The sequence below is a fragment of the Astatotilapia calliptera genome, chromosome 17, assembly GCF_964374335.1.
Source record: "Astatotilapia calliptera chromosome 17, fAstCal68.1, whole genome shotgun sequence".
Taxonomy (NCBI): Eukaryota; Metazoa; Chordata; class Actinopteri; order Cichliformes; family Cichlidae; genus Astatotilapia; species Astatotilapia calliptera.
Window position 1 is genome coordinate 7,393,357 of NC_137438.1, and position 12,322 is coordinate 7,405,678.

At 42.2% G+C, this 12,322-nt stretch overlaps 1 protein-coding gene across 6 annotated transcripts in view; it reads right to left on the reverse strand.

Moving 5' to 3' along the window:
• Positions 1-3,727: 3,727 nt before the first annotated feature.
• Positions 3,728-12,322, reverse strand: part of lrp8 (low density lipoprotein receptor-related protein 8, apolipoprotein e receptor) — a 177,105-nt gene continuing 168,510 nt past the window's right edge. For 2 of the 6 annotated variants that reach the window (XM_080291920.1, XM_026146707.2), the window contains 2 exons: positions 10,717-10,889; positions 3,728-9,020 (listed from right to left, as the gene is read on the reverse strand). In XM_080291920.1, coding sequence (XP_080148046.1) covers positions 8,982-9,020; positions 10,717-10,889 — 212 coding nt within the window. In that variant the 3' untranslated portion in view covers positions 3,728-8,981. Of the gene's footprint in view, positions 9,021-10,580; positions 10,908-12,322 lie in introns of all 6 variants that reach the window. The other 4 variants (XM_080291919.1, XM_026146706.2, XM_080291918.1 and 1 more) reach the window with 3 other exon arrangements.

Consider the following 12,322-nt stretch of genomic DNA (forward strand, 5'->3'; position numbering starts at 1 on the left):
TCCAGTGTCCATGTATCATATATATTTTAGCACATAGAAAAGAAAGGAGAAAAAAGATGTTTGGAGGTTTTAACACCCTTTAGGACACACAAAACCCCTTCTTTCAAGCTTATTTCATTTCGTTTTATTTTAGGTGGCCATAGGCAATACTATTTATCTCTAAACATTCCTTTTTGCTAAAGCATATAGTGCTGGATCAGGAGACTGAATCCTCTCTTAGTTATGCTGCAATAGGTGTAGACTGCCGGGGGGATTCCCATGATGCACTGAGTGTTTCTTCTTCATTCACCTTTCTCACTCACTATGTGTTAACAGACCACTCTGCATTGAATCATACTTGTTATGAATCTCTGTCTCTCTTCCACAGCATGTCTTTATCCTGTCTTCCTTCTCTCACCCCATCAGGTCACAGCAGATGGCCCCGCCCCTCCCTGAGCCTGGTTCTGCCGGAGGTTTCTTCCTATTAAAAGGGAGTTTTTCCTTCCCACTGTCACCAAAGTGCTTGCTCATAGGGGGTCATATGATTGTTGGGGTTTTCTCTGTATGTATTATTGTAGGGTCTACCTTACAATATAAAGCGCCTTGAGGCGACTGTTGTTGTGATTTGGTGCTGTATAAATGATATTGAATTAATCACTAACTCATACCTATGCTGGAAGTGAAGTGGTCTTTGATATCAAAGGCATGGCAGGTCCACATCCTGATGGGAGTGCTGGTTAGACAACAAAAGAAGTGAAGTGAAAGAGCATGGAATTCATTTCTCAAATGAGTTTTCAAAGTAAATATATCAAATGCAAAGCATCTGCACTGAGTGAACTCAATGCCCTAAAAGAAAACGCCAAAAACACAAAACGTCTCATTGCTTTTGGCTCAGTTTGAGACAACATGTTTTGACCATAAAGGTCTGCACATAATCGTTGATCACAGCGCATTATTTTCTGTTCTGGACAATAAAATTTAATAGAAGTCATAAAAGCACACCCTGAGGACACTGATGTAAACCCTTTCTAAAGAATCTGCTTATTTAGCTCAGAATTGCATTCAATTTTATTCAATTCAGTCAACCAAATTTCTGTCTTTGACTTATACAACTCCTGGTGTACACTGTACACTCTTTATGTGAATGAAGAATAAATGTTACTTAGCACAGTTAAAAATAACCTCACTACTCAGTTTTCCTGAACAAGCTGGCAGGAGCCAGAAACACATTTTGGGTGGGCGGGTTGGGGAGTTCTGCCATGACTCAAAGCTGTAACTTCTTTACTACACCCGTACTGTATAATCAACAGAGTACATCCAAATGACCTGTGTATGTGAATTCACTGTAGTGTCTGTCTATATACTCTCGCAGTCCTACTATACCTGGTGGTTAGAAAAACATCTTTGATTATAAGCACTTAAATTTTCTGGCAAGTGCTGTTTTTGCAGAAAGATGATTTATTGTCCTAAAACCACAGGGTCATTTTAAAATTTGTTTCAGTTGCTTTGTTGTTATTGAAATTAAAAACAGGTGCACTAGAGGGGGAAACAATGAGACAACCCCCAAAACAGGAATTGTTTTACAGGTGGAGGTCACTGAGATTTTGTCCCTAATCATTGTTTCTGGCTGTTTTTTCACAAGTTTTGCATTTGGCTAGGGTCACTGTCTCTGTTGGGAGGATGAGGCAATATCTGAACCCTGCTGAGGTTGCACACGTAGTCCGACTCCCAACATAGTCTCAAGAGCATGGAGGAGATTCCAGGAGACAGACAGTTACTCTAGGAGAGCTGGAACAGGCTTCAGAAGATCCTTAACCCCTTAGCAGGAGCGGTATTTGGACCTTTGTTCAAGGAGGAACAAAATGAGCACTACTAGTGTGACAAAATGACCTCCAGCAGGTCACTGGTGTGAAAAAAAAAAGTTTTAGGAGGCCCTGTGCAGAATTGTCAGGTCTACCACTGACGCCCTGTACTATTCAAACACTACTCTGTTCCAGTTGATTCCTCCTGTACAACAATACCTGTCCCCGTGTGGCGAGAGCATGCATGCAGTTACTGCAGGAAGGGTATTAATACCACTGACTGGGATGTTTCGATCCATCCAACATTGCCAGGTTGCACTGCGGACTATCCAAGAGGTTGGCGATACCCTGGTCACACCAGCATTGTCAGGCATGCATACAAGCATGTGAGGGCCAAAAAACCCACAAAAACCAAAAAAGAATCACCTGGGATGCCATTAAACCATGTGGCATCCTTTGATTCCTAACACATTACGCAGTTCACGTCAGTATAGACATCCAGCATGATCTGATGTGTTTCTAAGTGTTCCTTTATTTACTTTTTGGAGCTGCACATTAATCCTCAGTAAAGTTTTCTAATCCTAGAGTCAAGATGTTTTAAGACATTTACTTTTGAATGAGTGAATGTGAGTGCGAATGGTTGCCTGTCTCTGTGTGTTAGCCCTGCGACAGACCGGCGACCTGTCCAGGGAGTACTCCGCCTCTCGCCCTATGACAGCTGGGATAAGCTCCAGCGCCCCCCGTGATCCTGAAAAGGATAAGCGGAAGCGAATGGATGGATGGATGAAACTAGTGTTAGGAAAAGTTGCAAAGAAGAGTGAGAGTAATAAATTTGATTAATACATTATGCTGCAACCTACAGTAGCTTTCACAGCCTGCACAAGTTGTCAGCCCATACAGAAAGACAAAGAAACGAGGAAACAAATACAAATGAAAACAGTATTCACACTAAAGGGTTGGACAGTTTTTATAAATTTAATATATCAATATATAGAGATATTTATCAACAGCTTGATTTCATAGAAACGTGAGTGAGACCATTTTGGCATACAGTACAGATATTCAATGTAAGTACAGAAGTTGCTAAGTTGTCAACACTCCCCCCCCCTCAACAACCCGCCCCAGTTAACCACCCAGCCCCCCCCCCCCCCCACCCCCACCCCCTCCCTCCCTCAAACAGACACAGAAGACAGAAAAACAGAGTAGAAGTGTACAGGAGCACAAAACAAGGCACCAATAAATTAAAATGATTCCTCCTCCTTCCCCCCCCCCCCCCCCCATCCCCACTTTAAAAAAACCCAAAATAACCCCCCCCCCCCCAAAAAAAAACCAAACTAACAAAAGACGAATTAAATTTAAACAGAATTAAATACAGTGGAAACTCTAAAAATCCGCATTGCTGTTAAAAAGCAGGAAAGTAAAACAGAAACGAACAAATGGAAGTGAAAGTAATACAGGAACACTTTGGCAGATTATTAAATTTTAGTTACAATCAAGTAGTAAAGAAATCCAGTGCTCGTGTGTACAAATAAATTCATACATCGTCTACACTCCTTTTACCCCAGAAGTTTATGTACATCTTTTTTCTCCGTTTTTTTGCCGCTGTTGTTGTTTTTACAGATACATTTAAAACATTATCAAAAGATTTCTGCAGTATGAAAACGTATTATTTACAAGTCAGGATTCAAAACCACTGGACTGTACCACTCACTGGACACCCCCCTTGAGCCCCAACCCCACCACACTTTTATTTCCTCCCTTACAAAGAACGTTATTTCTTTACACAGTGCAGAAGGCTTTTTGAAAAGTTTTGTGCAACAAACAGCATAAAGAAAAAATGCCTGTCTTATGGCTGAGGAATGGTTAGAGGCCCGAATGTTTTTTTTTCCTTTTCTTTTCTTTTTTATCTTTCCTTGCAGACAAAGACATATCAGCACGATTTCTGAGAAAATGTAGGTGGACAGTTTTGCAAAAAAAAAAAAAAAAATCTGGAGCCTTAGATTTTCTTTCAATTTCTTCATCTTGTTTGACTGTGGAAGGACCATAAAAACGTATCAAAACATTCCCCCTGTACATATCATCATCATCATCATCATCCCGAGCCATGAAAAGATTTACACAAAGATCACCTTCATTTTACACAGAGTGCTCGAAAAATCTAGGCAACTGAACGCTGCCCCTTCAAGTAATCAAACATCAAGTAGATTACACATGAAACTAGAAATAGTCTGGTGAGGAGATAGAGAGGGAGAGACAGAGAAAGGAGGAGAGCAACAACTACAACTCACTTACACAGTCCAAAAAAAACCCTCCCCACATAACAAAAAGAGGAGTCAGTGTATCGAGGAAAGTCACTGGGTCAACAAAAGCTAAGTGCCATCCAAGTAGAGTCACTGAGGGTTCCTTCCACAGTCCAAAACTGTAGCTCAAGGGGGAGGCCGCTTCTCCAAGCTGAGTGTGATTGTTCACCGGTTTGCTGGTTCACATTTTTCTTTCTATCTCTGGGGACTTCCTTATTATTTTTGTTGTTGTTTCAGGTTATTTCCTCCAGTGTTTTCTTTTTCTTTAATTCTTCCACTGTGTGCCTGTCTACCCAAAGACTGAGAGCCCTTGCCAAAGGAAAGATGTTCATGGGTGAGATGAAGATGAGAGGGTTGCAAGCGAATGAGAGTGCACAGAAACAACAGCGTGGACTTTGCCCTCGAAGCTAAAATTCAACAGTGCGACAGCCAAAGAAACACTTTAAAACTCACAGTTGGAATTACATTTGATACAGTGCTCGAGGAGATGAAGCGGTGGAGCGATGTGAGAAGAGCATTGTGGTTAAAGCAACGTAAGGTCTCCGCTCAGAAAAGGAAAAGACAAGCAACAGTACGATAAAATGGAGAGCACAGATCAGGAAGACTGTATCGGGGTTATCAGGACTGTTAGTATTTACTATTTACGCTGATAACAAGCAACAACTTCCTCCCTCGATTTAGTAACAATTTGCAGTTTATGCACTTAAGATGTCCATTAGGATTGTTCTGAATATTTGTTTTCTCAATCAGTGAACGAGTTAAATAGAGTTAAATATCAAGGAGTTAAATATTATAAATATGCCTATACATATGCTTTTGCTGGTGTAAACAGTATGCATTCTACATAGTTAAAATAACAACATATATTTATTTCAATCCTGTCACCTAGAAACTACACTGAAGCAAAACACAGTCTCTAGCAACACATTTTATATGTAGTAGCTGTAGGCGTCTATACATATAAAGGGACCATATTAGTCCTTTTATATAGTTCTGATATGATATATGTAAATATTAGCTCTGGTTTCTATTTGGACTGTAGGTGAGAGCTGTTTGAGCAGCAGTCAACTAAAAGCTCTAAAACAGAAAGGAAAATAGCTCTTCTGTTGTTTTGTATGCCATCTGTTCACCTTGAACATCTGATTGCCAATTCTAGTATATAACCATAATGTATTCTCCTTCAAAGACAAACAAAACAAAAAGACAAAACAACCTAGCATCTACAAGTGTCTGAACGATATAGAATTCTTAATTCTTAAAACCAATAGTCAAAATTGCTGATTTAAATTTGATAAACTCATATCAGCTGATATGTAGTTGTTTACTCATTTACACACTGCCTGATGTTGTTTGGATCTGCTGCTTGTTGCGTGTGTGGCATTACCGCCAACAGGGAAGTTGCGACGCGCCCTCTAGTGGACAAACTATGCAACATCAACCAATAAAATCGGCCTTTCAGATAACATTTTAGTATTAAGTACCATATAAATGTCATTTCTAGGTGACAGCATTGATTCTGTGTTAAAAGTAAAATAGCAAAGCGTTCACTTCACCAGAACAAATGTACCCTGTTTTCTTCCTTCAACAAAAGGTAGTGAGTTCCAGTAACTCAGAAATCCATACAACACAACAATGCCAAGACCAACTCATTTAATTAACTCATTTTTCTCAAAGATTTCAAGTTTACTAGCAAGACATTTTTAGACGTACATCAACATTTTCAATTCAGTAAACACAGTCTACAAGGAAAAAGTTCATTTTAGTGCAGTATATTTCCCCATTAATTGTTAAAGAACTCACAGTATCGTTTATAATGTTGCACTTTGTTCTCTAAAGCAGCGATTACTAGATCAACACTGAACTAAAAAACAAATAGTGACCCAGTGCACTCTAAGCTTACCTGACCTAGAGGAAAAAAGCTGTTATAGCCGACATCACACCAGTGGTTAGTCCCTTAATAGTCTTGTAAATATGGAACAACAGTGAAGCAGATGTCTAGAGAGCCTATGGTCACAGTAAGCCCTCCATTGCCACTACAATTACTACCTTGAATAGTTACAGACAAAGAACTGTTCCGGACTTCTTTCAATGTCCTTCAGAATAGACGAATGTTCTTGAGGTGACCACACAGTGGACCAGCCAATCTGTCTTCACACTGTAGCCATAATAAGTTTCCTACACCTCAATAAATAAGCAATTTATTCTCCTACCTGCACCCCCCACCTCCAGCATGGAACTCGATTAGACCTGAAGCAAACATGGACATGAAGGAAAGTGTTGGCACGCAGAGCTGACTCAGCTCAGGGAGCTGTGATTTATTTAATCTTAAATTCACAAAGATAGCTTACATCCAGATTTTTCCATCACTACCTAATCTCTCCTTTGGGAACTGGATCCTATACGCATGAAAACTGCAGTGGCTAATCTACATCATTGTTTTCAGTGTTTAATCAAATCTGTTCAATATATGTCAATTCTTAAAGGCCTAAAAAGCAGTCACTGGTGGAAACTAACAAACCAGTCTAACGTCATGCTGAGTGGAGTCCCAATCTTCCCCACTGTGCAGTGCATTACATTTTTCTTCATCTGTACAAGGTGAAGATGAAGGGAGATGGCCTCCCCCTTGTGCTCGATCCTCCTCCGTTAGATGGATGTAGGGGGAGCGCGCTGCTGGAGAGGACTACGATTTACCTGTCTAGCTTGCTACTTGTCACACACAGTTCACACAACTGTGCTTCATAAACTGAGAGGAGAGAGTGCCATCCTTTCGAGGGAGGCGAGAGGAGCGACTGTCAGAATACGGCGATGCCAACACTGGCAGAAATCCGGGAAAACAAACGACCCACCGTTCATCTTCCAAGTACAAACCTGCTCACATATGGCGGCGTATAAATTCTGGCAGTCAAGCCCTACACCACCTTTCATCTTTGTTTTCCTTGCCTTTCTGTTCCTCCCTCGTGGTTATCTGAGCTTCTACGCTGAAGCTAAGCCTTCCAAGAAATAGTGAAATCCATGAATAATAACCGTCATTAATCAACTGTTGCATGAATACATAATCTGAGACCGTACTGAGTCTAGGATGGAAGACTTTAACATTTGCATTGGGAACTTGTGTGTGTGTGTGTTATTTAGTCATATTGGATTTACTAGTCCAATATGTAGGATCTTACATGCAGCATTGATCAGATTCATTAGGCAAGAATGGAAGACGAGTGTTTCATGTATTTATAGTTTAGACCATCCAAAACTGCCTTACAGAGTATATAATGTGTTTTAACTGTGCTTAAAACTGTCAAATTTTCAATTAGGACACTAAACGATGTCCTGAATAAGAACGCTGGCAATTTGCCTCGACTACTTGTAACAGTTCTGCTATTCTGTCATCGCGGCCTCTAGTGATTCCCTATTCCAGCACAAGATGAGCAATTATTACAATATTCATTGGCATGAATCGCAACTGATTCAATAGGCTGGAAGCTGGTTCGAAGCAAGCCAAGGAAGATCAGGTTCCATTTTTCAAATCAGCGCTCAGCTCAGTCGGCCTCGGTGTGTTACTCATCTGCGCACCGCACAGAGACGGTGACAAGACATAAGAAATACAGCATCACATCCAGAAAACACACAGCTGCATTGTTAAAAAGGGGGAGTAAAGGTAGCCCCCCACCCCACCTCATCCCAAAAAACAAACAAACAAAAAACTCCAGCTGGGACTGATGTTTAAGGGGTCACTCAAAGTCAAACACCTCTGTGTTTTCTTGCTGTGATGAGCTTGTCATCTCACTCCTCATTTCCTCCAGGATTCCCATACAGCAAGTGCAGCATGCACTTACATGTTTTTAAATCCGATCACTAAACAACTATTTAACATCCAATTCCCTGCATCAATTCAAAAGAATATGTTCTCGCAGCTAGAATATTGACGCTGGCAGATGCAAATGAAGACTCAGAAACACATGTGGGATTCTTGCTACTCAGTGCAAACAGGAAAACAATCCCAAGTTCATTATTGACTGTATGTACACCTCTGATGGCAGAGGCCAGGGGATTACCCATAATCCTTTGCCTTTTCTACCCTGCTGCTTTCAGCCTTGAGGCACTACCCTCTGGTAGCACAAACCCTCCAATTGCAAAGGGAAAAAAAAAAGAAAGAAAAAAGTCTCCTTTATCCCCAAAATCACCTCTAAATGTACGACGACCTCATCAGTTTTCCTCTCCTTGGCTATATTTAGCTTTACAGTAAGTGAAAGGGCAAATTTGAGGGACTAGGTGTGAAAAAGGATGACACCCCCCTGCAACAAACCCCTTCAAAAAGGTCTCTTTACATGACAATGAAGAAATACAGCGTCCTTGCTTGCCACTGTACTGCACCATTCTTCCAAACTTGTCTTTCGTGCTGTGCACTGAGAGGTGCTGGTCACATATTTACAACAGCAAACGCAACAGAAATAAATACAGTGAAAGCACGAGGAATTTAAAATGATGCACGCCGCCTTCTCCTGCTTGCACGGCAGCCAGAAATCCTTTTATTTACAAAGTGCACTGAGACAGCTGAATGAGGTTAGTATGGACAATATCATCATCAAGCAGCATTTTGAGTAGCACTGGTGCTAACAAGAGGCAGAGAGAAGAGAGGAGTGGAGCAGAGGCTACTAAACTAATAGTAGTAGTAGTAGCTAATAATGGTAGTAGTGTTACTCCAGTGGAGACGGTAGGAGATGGAGGTGGGCTTTAACAGGTGTACATGTCATCCCTGCTCTTTAAAAACAGGGAGGCAAAATGAGGTCTCCTTTTCTTTTCTCCTCTGCGTTGTACTGGCCTCATTGTAGTGGTCTAGAGGCTGTGGTGAGAGGAGGGGGCCAGTATGGGAGCGCAGGGGTGCAGGCTGCATCCCCCTCCTCCCTCAGGGATAGCCATCATCCTCCAGACTGAGTGCCACGCGCTGCAAACAGCAGATAAAAAGACCGTTACCACAACAGGCTGGTTAAGGAGAAGGAAGTGAGATAGAACAGCGGGGAATGAAAATAGAGAAGCTCAGTGGAAAAAGAGGAGAAAGGGAGACAAGATTCCAGTCTAGGTGGAACCCAGAAGAAAAATGGCAGCTTTGTTATGTGATGCCCTCTCACTATTCTGCCTCCTCTCCCCAACCTTCGTCTTCGTTTCTTTCCAATTCAGCCCCCCCCAACGTGTTGTTTGTCCCCTCCTTCCCTGGCTGCTCGTAGCGAGGAATGCAGGCTGCCTGCCTACGGTTGCGAAAGTCTGGCCCACATAATGCAAGCCTGATTTCTCTGGCTGCCCGAGCTGCCACACTGAGACAAAGGGCAAGAAAAAGTTAGGACGAGAAAAGAAGAGGAAGAAAACCACTAAAGAGATAAAAGGCAATACATAAGATTTGTACAAATGTTTGTAATAAAACTGGGAAAACGAGAGAGAAGGAGTAAAGCCCCCTCTCTCGTTCCGCGAGGGTAGGTTGTTACTTCGACCTTGAATCTTAATATGACTCAGTCGTGCACCTGTTTCAGTGTCTGTCTGAGCGTGCTTCCCGCCTGTCATCATGCCAGTGATACCCAGAATTCTTTGCCTTCTTTCTCTCCGGGGTGACACAAAGAAATCTGTGTTACCATGCCAACAGATCAAAGCGCTAGACTCCCGTCTCGCCCTCCCTCCTTTATGCTTTTTGGCTGCCCTTCGCCGCTTGCTCTCTGACACCCAAAACAAGAAGCATATTCGGTAAATGTCATAAACTCCTAATGACGCACAGTCTGGATTTAAGGGCATTTTACTTTACTGCTACGTGTTGCAGCTGCCACTGTATCCAGGGTTTGTAGAAAATGCCGCTTCCAGTGACTTTTAAAACTGCATATACATCAATGGGAAGTCATCAGGGTAATCCTGAAATTGCGTTGCTGAGATTTATGGTTTCTGCAAGATAAATTGTATTTCGAGAGAGTCCTTCATCCTGATTTGTGCTCCTTTTTTCAAATTTTGTGTGACCTCAAAACAAAATCGCATTAGTTCAATGCTATGACGCAACTATCTACTCTACATGTCCAATTTATTTGTGAGCAGTGGCTATAGAGCAACTCCTCTTTCACCTCTCTTTTTTTGCATCTCATCTGCACTAATCATGATTTCTTGGCTGCTGAACCTTTCTGAAGCAAAGGAATAATGCTTTGCCTGTGCACAAGGGTTTTGTCAGGAAATGGGGATCACTCACTTCAACAACCAAAAACACTAACACGATGCACAAATAAATGGGATGGCGGGTCGGCAGCAGGGATGTATCGCATGAATATGGTCGCTGAAGGTGAACGAAATGTGTGTCGAGGGTTTACGTGTACGCGTGACAGGTGTGTTCGGTAATTACTTCAAAAACATAAAGAAATAAAATGATATGTGAACGTGTGCGAGCCTGTTCTTTCTTTCCACCAGGCTGACATGTACAAGAAAACGGGCTTTTCCAAACCCTCGTGCCAACTCCCATTTTACAAATATTTCACACCTCTTCCTTTCCTCCGCAGTACCTCTCACTTAGCGTTCGAGAGCATCGGCGCCCCCGAATACCAGTGAGAGTTGTTGTCTGTGACGCCGCCCCCTAGAGGAAGCGCTATGAATGGCTGACTGTGGCTGCCACTCACTGCTGGGTAGACGTGACCGATGGACTCGCTCTGACGCCCGATGTGGATTTCGTCGTCGTCATCCTCTGTGGTTTTGCGGTACACTGGGTTGTCGAAGTTCATGCTCTTGGTGTTCTTGCGCCGCCAGTTGCGCCAGACCAGGTATCCACCGGTGCAGAGCAATCCGATGACCACTGTGGCAAGGATAGGGACTGCATGTGTTTAACACACACACAACAACAACACACGGCGGGAGCGTTAACACAGCCCGGGGGACACAGAGCGGCGCTTTAAGCACTCACGCACAAACACACGTTGCACTGTTCACCTGAAGGCTCATTATTTTTCAGTTTTGGTTTTTGAAATGTTGTTTGCATAACAGCTTCTCAAAAATTTTAAAAACAAAACAAAACAAACAACAAAAAAAAAAACATGGAAATATTCGCCTTCTGGAAAACGTCCAGAGGTGCACAAGGAGATGAACCTGAAGGGGAAGCAGTCCACTTTTCTGAAACTGTTAGAAAAACTGGTGGCACTTTATGCATCTGTTTCTATAAATTTAGTGGGCTGAGCTTTTTATGTTTCATCCCCCGTATGTCTTCTGTATCTGCATTTTAAAAAATCTAAGCATTTATTAGAGAAACAATGAGCCTTCAAAGAGGAACTAATCATTCATTGCATTATATCCCCCCCTCAGTGTCACGAAACGATCAAAAACATGCACACACAATATGCAACATAAATGTCTGCATGGTACACATGCACATAAACATCATTCCAACACACACACACACACGTGGGCACACTGAACCAAACTGGCATTTTATATTAAATCTGTAACCATTCAACCACCATGTAACCACTGATTATGACCTTGTTTTTGAATAAAAGCCCCACAAGGTTGCTTAATTGTCATCAGCATATAATCCTGGTGCGCATTGCTCAAAAAACAGAATTTTGGGCAATGATTTATAATTTTGTATTTTATTGCACCGAAAAATTAATATCTGGAGTGTCCGGATGGGGTTATGGGAGGAGAATAAGAAGAGGGTAAGAGGAGGAGAGAAGACGGGGAAAGGGTTGGGATTTGGAGGATTTGAGATAAGCGCCGTCTCTCCTCTTTCATTACCATATCAGCATAACTGCCCTGCAAGGACCTGTGTGTGTGTGTACAGTGCATGCTTTAGAGTTTTTGTATAATGAAAGCGCAAACACCCAAATCAGAGGTAAGTCAAGGAGGTTTGGATATGTGTGCCTGCATTCATAGATGTGTTTTCCTACGCTACAGTACGCCTGTCTAATTGCGACTTTATTAGATAGACACTTGAGATTCCTTCGTGGCTGGGTTGGAAACCCCAGCTCCTCCTTTGTTCTTCTCTAAATGCTCAATGGTTTAAAGGGAAAAAAAACAAAAAAACCCCATCAGCTTTCCTCTCATTTAGAAAATTTATCTCCAATGAGCGAGTGGCAAAACAGCCTGTCTTTGGCTAAAACTGATAATCATTGCTGGGCTGCTTCCCCTTACGGAGCTGTGGGTGGGTGTGGTGCATTACTGGGTATGAGCGGAGAGCTGGGGTGCAGAAATCCAGCCCGTGTGGACCTCCAACATTAATGTTTCAAAGCTGCT